Raw genomic sequence first — 14,724 nt, forward strand, 5'->3', positions numbered from 1 at the left:
CAGAAGAAGGAAGAAGTCAGGACTATAGAGAAACTGACTTATGGATTAAGATGAAGGACTAGAATGATCTGCATGTGGCTTATATTAAGACACAAAGCAGGGTTTCCTAGATTTTCACTGTTCTTTATTTTAGCTTCTTTTTTTTTTTTTAGTTAAAGTTTATTGGGGTGACAGTTGTTAGTAAAGTCACATAGGTTTCAGGGGTACAATTCTGTATTCCATCATCTATAAATCCCATTGTGTGTTCACCACCCAGAGTCAGTTCTCCTTCCATCACCATATATTTGATCCCCTTTACCCTCATCTACCACCCCCCTTCCTATTTTAGCTTCTTTTCACAATACTTGAAGTAGGCCCTCCTGGGCTCTTTCCCCTCTAGTTTCCAGTTCCGAGGGTATGAGTGCTCGGGGCTTGCTTCTTGTGCCTACGGAACACAAATACTTGAGGCCAAATGGGCTAACTGAACAGGGAGATGAGGGAGCTTGGGAGGTGAAACAAGAACTTCAACTGCAGCACAAAAGAGTACAGACACGGGCTTCCTGGCTGCCAGAGAGCACTCCAGGACAAAGCATGGGCTTATTCACGAAGAGCTCTATTCATAGCAAAAAAAGACTAAGTAGAGATCTCAGAGCACTTCTCCTCAGGGTATGAAGGGGACTCAAACCGAGAACACGGAGAGGTGCCATTTAGAACATGATCTGATTCCTATGCTGATGACTTGCGTGGTCTCCACAGAAGCAAAACTGCACCCACCCCCTAGTTGGTACCAACATCTATCCATCCAGTAAAAGGCGTGAGAGCTCTTCTATGCATGGAAACAAAGACGACAGGGAGTGCTGTGCTAGGTTAGGCCCTGTAGACGGGCGACAGGGGAGCATGACTTGGTTCTATGCCTATGGCACAGGTACGGCAGGGGTCTTGAGTGTTAATTTCCTCCCCCCCAACACATAAATATATGTTTATGGGTCAACAGTTATATGAATACATTCAGACTATGGTGAGAGCTGTGATCTTTTCAAGCTCCATATATGGATACAGTGAGCAAAATCTCCTTGCTCATTACATAGGATGTAGAGGGCGGTGGGGTACAGCAGAAATGGGGAATGGGGTAAAAGATCTCGCTGACGATTCTCAGGAGGTAGAGGAGGAAATGTACAGCAAAAAACTCCCAGACTGACTACCAAGAGCACTTTGGCCAAACCTTCACCCTTACTCTTCTTTCCCCACAACTAACAAATTGAGAAATGGGGGGAGACAGTGGCATGTCTCCAAAAACAGATCTTTCCTGCCACCCACAGCACAAGAGACATGACTACTTCCAAAGCTTGCTTAAATCGGAGCGCAGGGGGTTCTGGCACTGAGTAGTGACTCACCTGTGAGATCATGTGATTATTCAAGGGTGGCTGTTGCTGAGGCGGGGGTGGGAGAGCAGGAAGCTGCTGCTGCGGCTGCTGCTGCTGGGCAGTACAAGGGAGAAGACCCCGGGCAGGCTGGGAGGAGGTGACCTGGTTGCACACTTCTGGGGCACCTGGTGCCATACCTGAGGCAAAGAGGAGACCCACAAGAGCTATAAGCACAAGTCAGGACCATTCCACCCTCGGAGGGCCCAGCTGCAGGGCTCTAGGCTCCTTGCTGTTTCTCTTCAATCTCCTTCTACGCATTTCCCCAGCTGTCTGGGAAGGTCCACGTATTAGCATGGATGCATTGCAGCCGTCGCTGAGGAGAGGCCTCATCTTAGCAGGTTTCTGCTCCGTTGGGACAATAGCCGCCGTGACTGGCAAGGTTTGGTTTTGGAATGAAACAAAATGTGAGGCTGCTAAGTCACCTCTCCTGCAATGCCTAGAATCTGTCCATCACAAAAACTGAAAACATGAATGTTTGCTTCCTGGGAAGGTACAGATTCCTGGTCCCTCAAGAGACCTGTCTTCTTTGATTTCTTCTTAACTTGTAGTGTCTCACGAAAGCTGCTGAGAAGACAACCTTGCCTCTCCAAGTACGTGCCTGTGCACACAAATACACATACCCTTCATCTAACTATTTCCCCCATTTCCAGGCTCTTCAAGCCATGCATGCATTCACATAAAATACTTGTACTTACTACCTCCTATGTGCCAAGCACTGCATAGTGAACTGAGGACATAAAGGTGAAGGGAACACAGTCCTTGCCCTTAAGCAACACAGGAGCTTCTGCCCTAAGATGAACATCCACAGGGTTACCACTGATAAGGATAAGGGATGCCCCAGGGGGATGAACAAAGTTGTATGAAAGCAAAGATGAAAAGTAGTAACTCCCAGAAGGGTTACGGGGAAGGGTTTAAAGAGGAAGTGGAAGGACAGATGGGTTTGAAGGGTGAACAGAAGGCTTGTCAGACTGAGAGGGGACAAAGCTAATGCCATATTCAGGAATTGGTTGGCGGGCCAGAGGAGGACGCACATCTGGACATGAGACTGAGAGGGCAGACTGGAGTCAGGAAGTTGTGCCGTATCAGTGATTTGGATTTTATTATGTAGGGAAAGCAGAAACATGAAGTTTTTAAGAGAGGAGTGACTTGATCAGATTTATGTTATAGATTGGTAAACTGGCTCTATAAAGGGCTGAGGATGGAGCAGGAAAACTAGCTTGGGGGCCAAGGTTATAATTAAATAAAAGAAGATGCAGGCCTGGATAAAGGCAGAGGCAGTAGTTAGAAAGGAGGTAACAGGGAAGAGCAGCGGAGACCCAACAGTCAGAGGCAAAATCTTCACCACTACTGAGGTCTTCTGAGACCTACAGAACTTCTGGGATAAGAGTGAAGCAATTCTTTAGAGGCAGTAGGATGGTCCAATGGGTATAAAGAGTTAAATAACCTTCTGCTAAGAGTGCAATAGGAACACTTGGAGGTTACACAGCAGATCAGGAGAGCTAGAGTGACGGAGGGGCATGTGAAACATATGCTCCTTCTCAGTGACTGAGCTCCAGAGAAGTCACAGCAGTGTCTCTCAAAGTTCCGGCCTATTAGCTGCTACCAAGTAATTACACAGAGTTACACACTGAGGGTTCCCTCTGCTCTACAAACCTTCTTTATAATCTCAGAGGCCACAGAAGGACAGCAGCTGTCATTCCCATCTCAGTGTATGACCTGAACCTGGGCTGATAGGGGTGTTCTACCTCAGTCGGAAATCAGATACAATAATCTCATCTCAATCAGTTTTTTTCCAATTAGGAAAGAAAGTTTGAAAGAAAATCAGAGAAGGGACTCAAAAGGACAATGGATTCAAGAAGTGAAATTTCCCCTCATCTGGCTCTGTTAGGTTTCCAGGACACGATATTGGGACAAGTGTTTTGTTAGAAATAAGTATCAGTGATGTTTTAAAGAAGATAAGCATGACACAGAAAAGGAGAAACTATAGTACCTGGCCTGGAGATCCTTCCTGCACTGCCACCTTTATTGTTCCCGATACTGTCGCCACGGGTGAGGATAGAGATTCCGCTGAAGCTGCTGGCTTTGGTGACAGGGGGCCGCATGCTCCGGACAGAGCCATCAGAGTCCGTGCTGCTCCAGGGCCGTGGCTCCAGGGATTTGAGTTCGCTGTCTGTGCTGCTCTGGCGGCTGCTTGAGGTACGGCTCAGCCCCTCACGGTTCCCCCTGCGAAGACCACAGTGGTCAGAGCACCCCCCACCTACCACTTCTGCCGAAGGGCTAGGAGAGAGTTCATTTCTATTCTTTCAGTAACAAAGAAGGGGTGAGGGTTGAGGGGAGGATGGACACAGACTTCTTGTTAGTTGGCTGGCCAACCAAGACTTGATGAGAACAGAAAGAACAATACCCAGTACAGTTACAAAGAGCACAGAGGCAAATCTGGAAGACAGTGCACTGGCAACTAATTCAGTACATCAGACCAGAGGTGGATGGGAAACCACATACATGATGCTGAGATTGGCTGTGGTCTCTTACCCCAACCTCCCACTGCAGGGATCCCACACATGCAGGAAATAGTTGGGAGCAGGGGGGTACCAGCTCCTTCTGGGAGTTTTTAAAACAAAAAGACTCCTAGAAGTAACTAGTGCTAGCCAATGACATGGATAAATCCCACACTAGGTCTTCCACATAACACATGTCTAAGCCAGCAGAGGTGCTGCTTATGTCCACTGTCCCAGGGGTGAGAAGAATACAGTGGACAAACGGGACACTCTGGAAAACTCAGTCTGATAGTTTGGAATTGACCTAACCTATGCTGTGGAAGTTCTGTGTTGGTATCTGGGAACAAATGGTTCCAGGGTCTCTCAGGGCTGAAGTTCCAGGCATGATCAACCAAACATGCCCTTGGGACCCAGGATGGCAAGTACTGGGGGGCTGACTGTACCTAGCTGCCTCCATATTAAGGACCCTATTGCTCTAGGCAAGGCACAAGGCTATAGAGAAAAGGAATTCATTCTCTTTCATTTTATTCTACAAATACCAGGGTTATCCTGATGTTACAATCACTGAGTGTGATTATAAACAGCTGCACTCCTCAAGATAGACGGCGTTGGTCTGAAAGCCCTAAGTCTTGTTGAGTTCTTACTGCTTCTTAATCAGTAAGCAATCAAGAACCAGGAATTTTCCTTTCATATCCCCCACTCCCAACAACTAGTGTCCTAAGGAAATCAAATGACAACAATTACAAAGATTTTGGTATGTATACTGGGGAGCAATTGAGAAAAATTCATAGCATCTTGGGCTCTCTTCTTTTCACCACCATCCCACCTGAAGCAAATAGAAAACCCCATCTCAATCCCCTTAGCTGCAAAGACATTAGGCTCAGAGTTATTCTAATAAAGGAAGGTACTTTTATTAAGAACGTGATAATAAAGAAAATACTTTTCTTTATTAGAATATATGCTCCAAAGGTACTACAGAGAAGACGGGTGAAACATATGTTGGGTCTCTATTTTAGTTTTTAGCCAAGCTAACTGTGGTGGGTTAAGAACACACTGGCACAGCTGGTTAGGACGTGGCTACTTCTTCTCTGAATCCCAAGTAGACGTCTGTGTAACCTCCACGCTTCTCTCTATATAGTTAGAATAGAGGACTGGAAAATATTCCTGTTTCCCCAAAACTTTACTGCTTTTTGGGGGGGATGTCAAAAGTAGAATGGGAAACAAGAAAGAAGTATAAATCAGGGACTCTCCAGGAACGGAACCAGACTCAAGTGAGAGCCAACAGCTCTGTCTCAATGGACAAAGCCAAGTCTACTGAAAGGACTCAGTGACGATGTGCATGTGGTGGGTAAGCGGATATAGCAGTGGCAATGCATGAGGCTGTCCATTAGACATCAGAGCTTGAATTTGCAAGACAAGTCCTAATGGCCTTTTATACCCAAATCACATACTGTATACTACCTATTATTACAATTCCGCCATCTATTTTCTCTTTCTACCAGAGGTCAGTGAATGAGTCAACTTTAAACCAAACACCCTGGGAAGCCACAGTGGCACCACTTCTATACTCATCCAGTTTCCCCAGACAGCGATGGCCAAGTGCTCAAGCTGTGGCCTGTCCGATGGCCTTCTGACTAACCTGGGTTAGTACACCTATAACCCTGAGACTTAGAAAATCTGAGATGAGTATTGGCAAGGAAAGAGATCAGTTTTCCTTCTCTACAACTAAACCCAATCTCTAGTTATGGCTTTCCACTTCACTAAAAATAAGGCAGTTAGGGAAAACTACCAAACTCAATTCTGAGCACCAGATTGGGTTGTGTGTGTGTAGGAGAGGTGGGGGTGAAGGACAGAGAATATTCACACTGCATATTCCCGTGAAATCAGAGCTTAAGTTTTTACAAGCAGATTCAGTGCTGGTGAAAAGTCCAGTTTAGTAGGTCTGGGGAGTAGGTAGAGAGGTCTGTGGAAGAAGTGGCAATAAATATCAGTAACCCTCACTGTAGCTTATTCATCAGTTGAATAGAATCTTCCAAAGAATTGGGAAGTTGCCATATTTATTGCGAATCATGGATGAGGGAATCTGGTATACTGGTATTTGTTTCACAAACTTGGGAAGAAAGGTATAAAGCACTTAGAAAAGATCATTCTAATCATTAGAGTTCTGGACTAGTACCCAAATAGAGGAAGAAGTTACTCCCTTAAGAGTCCAGGGAGCTGCATTTAAATGACCTAGATCTTTAATCAAAAGTCGGTATGGAAAGCAGCAGCACAAGAGGTGTGGACAGGAGAGGGCTCACTCGATCCTTCAAGCTATTGCCCACACGACTTGATGGAGTTTGATGCGCCACAGCACTAATGAGGGCATCGTTCTTCGCAGGGAATCTGAAGGAGGGCTCTGAATGGAACAGCACTCAGCGAGGAAGGGCGGATGTTTGTAGAGAGCGAGTGTGGTATGATGAAAGGTGTACTGGACAAAGACTCAGTCCCAGTCTTGCCACTAACAGCCATGAAAACTTGGGCTGGCCACTTAATGTCTCTGCTTTTGTTTCCTTACATGTAAAGCAGCCTGCCAACTCAGGACACGGAGAGAACTGAACCCCATACATACACTCCGGCAACTGTAAAGCACTGTGCATTAAGTCCCAGAGAGAAGTTAGTTTAAAACTCCTGTGTATTACAGGTATTTGGGGATCATTTATGACTGAAGGGTAAAATATGGAACAGGATTTTTTTTTTGCTTTGAAAGAGGACTCTATCTTGACCACCACCAACAATGTAGACCCCTCTCTGCCTGGGGCTTTCACATGGACCGCGGGGTGGGATAATTTAGGGAAAACAGTTCAGAGATCTGGAAGGGGAGATAAATCCTCCATCCCAAGAATGGGAAATCTTGATATGCCAATTTACACATGGTTTGACTAGCTTTAGAAAGGATGATAGGAAAGGGACAACTGAAGTACTGCGGATGACAGCTTTAACTAGTCTGAGTTAGTCAGGTTCTATCAAGCTTAGGATTCAAAAAGAGAGGAAAGGGTTAGACCTGAATCCTAGTATTAAACACTCAGGTTTTCTGTGCTCTATCGTTCTTCTATGGCAAATGGGCACAACATGCTTAAGCTGAGCTGTGCCAGGATAAGGTCTTGAAGTAACGCTTCTCTCACCACCGCCCTGCGTGATCACTGGGGTGGGACTGAGACACTGAAATGAAAGGGAGATTCTCAAGACTGCTTTGTACAAAAATGGAGAAGATTAGGCACTGGAGAAGATAACACGGTAGCTTTCACCAACATTAAGAGCAAGTCATGGACAATGATATAAAGGACAGAATCTAAGTCCCTTCTAAGGCAGGCAAATCCTTTCTGAGATCTTTGTGGGAGCCTCAGAAATGGGTCATCTTACCCATTACATTGTTCCAAAGAGAAAACTACATAGACAGAGGTGTTTGTATGTGTTTATATATGTGTGTGTTTGTACTATTCTTTCTTAAAGATACAAGACATTCCCTATGCTGGGTAAGGGTTAAGCTCTTCACATCTTTGCACAGATTCAGAAAGGTAGCTGGAGGACACCCATTCTTGTTTAATATACGCCGAACCCCTCCAAAAATGCCCAATTCCATCAAATTTCTGGGAGGAAACAGTACCTATCCCAGACACACCTATTTGGTCCCCTTCACCACCTATCCAGGACTTAAAATGAAATCAACAACAATAAAAATAGAGTCATTGAGCAGGAGTCTTTTTTTTAATGGCGAAAAATATCCAATACTGCAAAAACCACAAGCTGAATTATTTCACAAGCAGCCATGCATGGAGCAAACTCACTCCGCTGAAAAGATTACAGCAAAACAAAATAAAATGAAACAAAAAAAAAAACAAAAAAAAAACAAGGAGAGATATGTATTACACAGAGGTACCTAAAAATCTGCCTTCTCTTGTGAGAGCTAGAAGAAAAGGCTTCTTTGGAGAGTCTGTTGGTTAACATCAAAGAAAAGCATCATTACAGGATTATATTAACCTCACTGACAAAGCTCAATGAGAAGCAGGGAACATGCTAAGTGGTACTAACCTGATGTCATTTAGATATCCGTTCTGGCCAGTCTAGGTGAGGGGGAGAAAACGGAAAATAACTTATAAGAAAACAGCATGGCATAACCAAAAAGGGTGTCCATGATGCTATGAATACCCAAGGTCCTCAAACCAAGCTCACCCCCCAACAGGGAGAGAGGGAGCAGGGACAGGATGACCCACACCCACACCCCCAGTCTGACTTCTCACCTTTCATGGGAAAGAGCAGTCAACATTTTTAGCCTTCCCACAGAGTGTTTAAAAAGAGAAGTTGATAAAGGTAGGAGTATGGAAAGGAGGAAGAGGAAAGTATTAACCTGACTATGATTTCCCTTTTAGCTTTAAATTTATTCCCTCTAGAGGGAAGCTGAGCATAATAATTGGTGTGCTTGGTCCTAAAGAGTGTGTTCAAAGGGAAGGAAAAGGGAGACAAGAGAAAGAAATTTAGTTTTTTTTGAAATTGTCCTCAATGATTATTCCATTTCTGTCCTCTTCACTGGCCAAAATGAAAGACATTCTGACCTGAGACCCAAGGAGAGTAAGATATTGGGGAAGCAGGTACTTTTCAGAGCCTAGAAAATATGAGAAAATGAAAAGCCTGAAACATTCCTTTTGGGGATGATTTCCTGACAAAGCCACTGAGCTGAGTGAAGTAAACATTATGGTGGATTCCCAAACCTTAGAAAAAGGTACCAAAGAGTGTCCAGCTGCTGAGCAGACTGAGTTCTGCACAGAGCAGAGCCTACATGGGGCAGTTTTCCCAATACACAGCTCAGGCTCCAGAGAAGGCTGCAGCAGCAGCATTTCCATCCAAACACCATCCTTGCCATTTCCCTTCTCTTCGGCCTGCCTCTTCCTCCTCTCTGCCCCCACCTACAATGCCACCCTTAATTATCTCCCTTTGACGGGCCAGGTTCCTCTCCACATGGGAATCTTTGGAGTATGGCGGGCTTGGGCCACTTTTCCTTGTCTAGGCTTTTGAGAATCCTGATGCCTCTACCACAGCAAGAGTTACAAAGTGCTGAAATGAAAGTGATAAATCCATAAGGATTTAACAAAGAATACATATAGTAGTAGGGGCTTGAGAGACTATAAATCAGGAGGAAAAAAGAGAGAAGAGCTAACTTTGACTCTGTTATGGTTGTAGGTTGATATATTCCAGTGTTGCTCATGATTAGCCCCAATACCTATTAAAAGTTGTTTCTACTTTCAGAGTAGCTGTTGCTTTGCTAATGGCTGGCATGGTGGGACAGTCATTTCCATGTGTCAGTGAAGCCGAGGTACATATCACAGATAACTATGCTGTGATGTCATTGGTACTTCTTAATCTAAGGAGCCCAGAGCAGAGCAAACTACTGAGAGGTAGTTTCCTTCAGGGGTTAAGAGCATGGGCTCTGGAGCCGGACTGCCTGAATTCAAATACCAGCTCTTTCACTAACTAGTGGTGTGATCTTAAGTTACCTAACCTCTCTATGCCTCAGTCGCACATGTATAAAATGAGGAAATAATGTAACCTACCTCATAAGCCTAGTATGAGGATTCAATAATTTATGCAAAGTGCTAAGAACAGTGTCTGAAAGATAGCAAGCATTATGTAAATGTTTGCTATTACCATCACCAACCTGCTCTGTCCACAATTTAGGGTCATCACTGGCTACAGCCATGTACAAATTACCTCTCTCCTCTCATTCCACCCAACTGGTTTGCAGGTGAAGGTTAGAGAACCCTCTTTGGGCTATGACTGGATAATTTGGAGGATGGATTTTTCTGACTCAGAATGGAAGTCTGCGTAACAGAAGCTAAGAAGATTCCTTCTCCTTGGACTTTGGGCCAGAAGGTTTGTCATGTATCTGTCCCCAGTGGGGATCCTTGCAACACTTGGGTCTCCTGAGACAATGGAACAAGTTCATAGAGGAGTTCAGTTTTTTTGAAGTTGGAGGCAATATTTTTCTGACCTAGGTGATGATGAAAAGGTATATATATACATATATATATATATATATATTGTCTTGCTGATGGAGGGTAGCGTGGGAGAGATGGGAGGAGAGCAGTGTCCATCTAAGTATATTGATTAAAACTGGCCATTTGTAATAATGGAGGGAGGCTGGCTCTTCCTTTTTTGACTGTAAGAAGGTGCTGCTGTCTGGATCCTACGTTTTTTGGAGATTTGTTCCTCTCTTGCCTATTCACAGCCTTTCCTGAACTTCTGCTATATTTCTCTTTAGTCTGGTAGGCAAAGGCCACCAGATACAGAGGGACCAAGTATATTTGATATGGCCCACGATTCTTAAGAATAAAGTTGCCTAAAATGATTCATGTTGCCTTTTGGCCCATGGAGCCGGTCCTATTCTAAGAAGCAAGGTAAGAAATATAGGAAGAAAGAGACTTGCCATTCACATAGAGACTGGAGGGACGAGTGAGTGGTACCCTCTGTGCATGTGGAATGTGGAGCTTAGAGAATGGATGCCAGATCTGTGCGCTACCAGTCACGAACACAGCCTAAAAACAAGGCTGGCCAAACAAGATGAACGTATAGGCTGTGTGGATACTAAGTCTTCCACTTAGAAGCAGAGATGCCTAAAATGGATAGTGGCAGTGAAAGAGGTTAAGTGGGAGGAGGGTTTGACAGGAAAGATTCAGAGCCCTTCCATAAGGCCTACCAAAACAATTTCTATTTTCAGTCTAATCATATCCACCAAATTCAGCCACTCCATTTATTCTCTATGTATGCCATACAGCAGAATGTATTAAAAATAATACAAATAAAAATGTGCAGCTTCCCAATAAGCCACATTTAATTTTAGAGATCAAATCTGGGGCTGGCTGATTTTGGTTAAAAAACAACAACAACAAAACATTTATGGAGGGTTCATTTCCATTTACAGTTCCAAAGATTAAGAGCTAAAAGCTATGGGCTGACAACTCTCAGAAGCTACACTTACCTCTCGGGCAAATATTCTCTCTCGGACCCTTTGATATTCCTCCTCTCTCTCTTCTATTGACTTGCTCCTCCTTCCATCCTGCAATGGAACTCTGATCTAGATCGATGAGCAGAATTAAGCTAGTTAAGTTCTCCTCGTACTGCAAGTTCACTGCACACCAGCAAGGAAGAGAAACCGGGAGAGTTTATAGTTGCCATCAAAAAAATGGAAAAAAAAGAAATAAAATTTCCAGTGTTGGACAGGTTTCACTGGGTACATCTGACCATGCAGTTTGGGAGATCAGGTTTTCTGGATGGTTGGGGCCTCTCCATCTCCCCACCCCCACCCCCAGAGTATCAAGAACAACTATTTATAAGGATTGGGTTGCTTCCTTATCGTAATCAGGTACTTTCCAGACAGTAAGGATCAAGAGAATAGCTGAGGGAATAAATAACATTGCTTTGGAGGGAAAGCAAGGGATAGGAGGAAGCTAGAAGGGAAAGAAACAGGTATTTAGCAGAGCTGAATGTAGAGAAGAGTTATACAGATCTAGCACCTGACGTTATCCCTTCTTCAGTCACTAATGTCATGGTTTGAAGACCCAAGTCACACACAGCTCAGCAAAGAAGGCCTTGGAAAGGAAATCCCAAGGGCGAAGCTAAACTCAAGGCTTAAGAATCTTTTCTTATCTATCCTGGAGGGAGAGAAAGAGAAATTACAGAAAGAGAAGAAAGAGAACAGAGCAACACAAAGAGGAAGAGAGAAATGAAAGGAGAGTAGAAAGGACGGACAGAGAAAGGAACAGACAAATAGGTACAAGGGAAGGAGGGGACAGAGAGGGTGATAGAAATGGAAAAGAAGGAAATGGAGGACAGAGAACCTTCCATGCCCTGAGAAACGTAGTGAGGTGACTAGCAGGGATGACTGAGCACATCATGCACAGCCTCTGGCTAGTTTACCATCCAACCCCCAACACTGTCCTTCCCTCTCTTGGTCTGTGAGTTGTGAGCACTGTCTCGGGGAGGGTGTTACAGTGTCCTTTTTCATTCTGCTCTTGAAGGCAATGAGCTCTGAGAGAGATAACCCATCAGATGAATGTCATCAGGTTATATAAGATTCTGACCTTCAATTGAGAAACTTTGAAAGCTTCAGATGAAGCAACCAAGGAGACTACTGCATTAGGCTGATCTTACCAATCTTCACCAATCTCCAGAGGGAGGCACAACTTCAGGAGTATCAACTTTTGACTAGATTTAGTTCTCACTAGCCTTAAGAACCTAAATTCTACAAAATGTCCTTTTACAAATCCCATTCCAAGAAGACACAGGACCTTTAGGTGCTATATTGTCCTCAGCCCCTAGCACTGATAAACCATTGGCAGAGTAGAAGAGCATTATGGGCTTTGAGGTCAGATGGGAGCTCAGCTCTGCCACCTCTGAGTAATGTCACTTCATAACTTAACATCTCTTAGCCTCAGTGTTCTTACATTTAAAGTGGGGCTAATAACGCCCATCTACATTGGGCTATGAAGAGGATTAAAAGAGATAATGTATACAATGTGTTAGGAACAGAGTCTAGTTCAGGGAAAACACTCAACAAGATAGCAATACTGTGTTTATTATTAATATCACAGACAAAAAAGTGCATAGAGCCTAACCTAGTATGGATCAAGCCTGAAGCTGAGAGGTGAAAAGTTCACAGTACGGACAGATTCCACTCCGTCTCAATATGCCTTTAGGCCTGAATAATTCCTGATCCACAGAAAAAGGGTTTTGGGAAAATGGAGAGAAGGGCATCAGGATGGAAAGGCTCTTTCTTGTTTTTTAAATTTTGTCTTTTTGTATGTTTCATTTTTTCAATCAGACCCAGCGTGTTTGTCAACAACAGATAATGGCGCTTTTCTCTAAAGGACTCCCTCAAATACTCAAGTAGCAACCAGAAAAAGTCCTAGTCTCAAAACCATACAATATCCCAAGAAAACTAACTTTGACTGTAGACGTAAGATATTATTATAATTATTATTAATTAGCAAGACTCATATTGGCTCTACCCAATCATGCTCTTCAAACTTGAATCCTGGTTCTCCACCTAACCTCCTTTAGAGGCCAAGTAGAAGCAGGCTAATCTAATTCCTGTATGTGGCTAGGAAAACTAATCCCCAAATAATCACTCCCTATCTGAAGGGCGAGCTGGAAGTCAGGGCAACAACGAGCCCATAAATGAAAGGATGGGGCATATTTGTTCACTTCTTATTCCCACAGGAGTGGATCAAAAAGGGGATACTGTTTGAGGTTCCCAGCATCAAAAGTCAAATTAACTCACTCACCTTGGTGGAAGGAGTTGGGAAAAGAATAAGGAGTTTGCAGAATGGGATCAGAAACACCTTTATACGTGGGTAAATCAGATCACAACTTTGCCTGTTCAAGGCTAGCCCTGAGCTAGGATAAGAGTGGAAGTGGGAAAAAGTAGGTTTGGGTGGTTCCCAAAGAAATCCCTAACTATTAAAGAAAAAAAGAATGAAGCTATCAGCTTGATCAAGGCTGAAGCAGGGAGGGACCTTGCTTTGTCCCAAAATAACATGGAGTCAGAAGTCAGTGGCAGAACCAGGGAGTTCCAGGACCAATGAGAAAACCCAGCAAACCTCAGCACCATGTCTCTCTGGGGCTAAGAGGGTGGCATTCAGCTCAACAAGCGTAGTCAGTCCTCAACAGTAAGCCAAAGCCAACTCGGTATAGCTCAACATATTTTTTCGCACACTACCAAATTCCACACTACATCCCATAAAAATGCTTCTGCCCTCCCAGTTTCTCTTACTGCAACCTTGCTATGTGCCCACCCCTTTCCATTCTTCACCTGGTTATCATCTCGGTCCATACTGGCATCATCTCTCTTGAGAATGAATCTCTGCTGAAATTCTGTATTCTTCTCATCCTTTATATGTTCTGAGAATCTCTGTTCAGGGCTGGAATTGGGAGAGAAGCAGAAGGAAGGGAGGAAAAACACCCTTTTGTTAGGAAGCAGACCTCCTAGTACAGCTCTCCTAAGTTCCACAACTCCCTCTCAGGGGATTTCTGGAGTCAGCCATCCAAAAAGTTATATGAAGGTTTTAATGAAATCCTCAGGGTCTGTTCTTTATATATCTACAATTTGTCTTCTCCAAAGTTATACCTGTCCTATCGGTAAGGTGCAGAGAGGCCAGGCGCCAGTCTTCACAGAACAACAGTGCCTCTAGGATCTATCTCCAAGGCCTCACCAAAAGCAGGAATTGATAATACAGCCCCACCACCTCACCCCGGTCCCTCCCCAGAAAGAGACATCTTGAACCCTACAGTCTTCTTCTTCTAGCCCAGAGGCTATCCCAGGGAAGTCTTCCCAATCTGTGGTTTCCTCGCTTACATTCTTGTGTTACTGGTTTTGTTGATGATGACAGCTTTTCCAGTTTGATCAACATTGTGGTCCATCCCAAAATAGGCTGCTACCCGGTGTAATAGCATCCGGTGGTATGAGGTCATCTGAGGGAACTTCTTGAACTGGTTACTGAAGGGAAATCCAGGGGGGAAAAGTAAAATAAGGACAAGTAACAACCAACCGTAATTTTTCTTACAAGTGTCTAAAGTGGGGACTTTCTTAGGCGAAGCAGACAAATTAAAAGAAAGATATTTACTCAACGGGAACCAAAACGGTTCTCTTAGCTTCTCTATCTATAGTATTTTACAGATCACTCTAACTTACTATCCTCATCAAGACTACTCCTTAAGTCCTAGGTTTCACCCAACTGCATGATTTTCTACAAAGAAAAAGGGGGATATTTAAGAATAATGAAATATGGGCC

The 14,724-nt window shown here is 44.0% G+C and overlaps 1 protein-coding gene across 30 annotated transcripts in view; it reads right to left on the minus strand.

Annotated features, from left to right (window-relative positions):
* The window catches only part of R3HDM2 (R3H domain containing 2), a 113,333-nt gene that overhangs the window by 17,505 nt on the left and 81,104 nt on the right, over window positions 1-14,724 (minus strand). For 11 of the 30 annotated variants that reach the window (XM_081059789.1, XM_081059803.1, XM_081059784.1 and 8 more), the window contains 7 exons: window positions 14,289-14,429; window positions 13,746-13,854; window positions 10,914-11,009; window positions 7,973-8,004; window positions 7,821-7,874; window positions 3,394-3,626; window positions 1,374-1,540 (listed from right to left, as the gene is read on the minus strand). In XM_081059789.1, the coding sequence (XP_080915915.1) occupies window positions 1,374-1,540; window positions 3,394-3,626; window positions 7,821-7,874; window positions 7,973-8,004; window positions 10,914-11,009; window positions 13,746-13,854; window positions 14,289-14,429 (832 nt within the window). The remainder of the gene's footprint in view (window positions 1-1,373; window positions 1,541-3,393; window positions 3,627-7,820; window positions 7,875-7,972; window positions 8,005-10,913; window positions 11,010-13,745; window positions 13,855-14,288; window positions 14,430-14,724) is intronic. The other 19 variants (XM_081059800.1, XM_081059801.1, XM_081059794.1 and 16 more) reach the window with 3 other exon arrangements.

Source organism: Rhinolophus hipposideros (assembly GCF_964194185.1).
Source record: "Rhinolophus hipposideros genome assembly, chromosome: 9".
NCBI lineage: Eukaryota > Metazoa > Chordata > Mammalia > Chiroptera > Rhinolophidae > Rhinolophus > Rhinolophus hipposideros.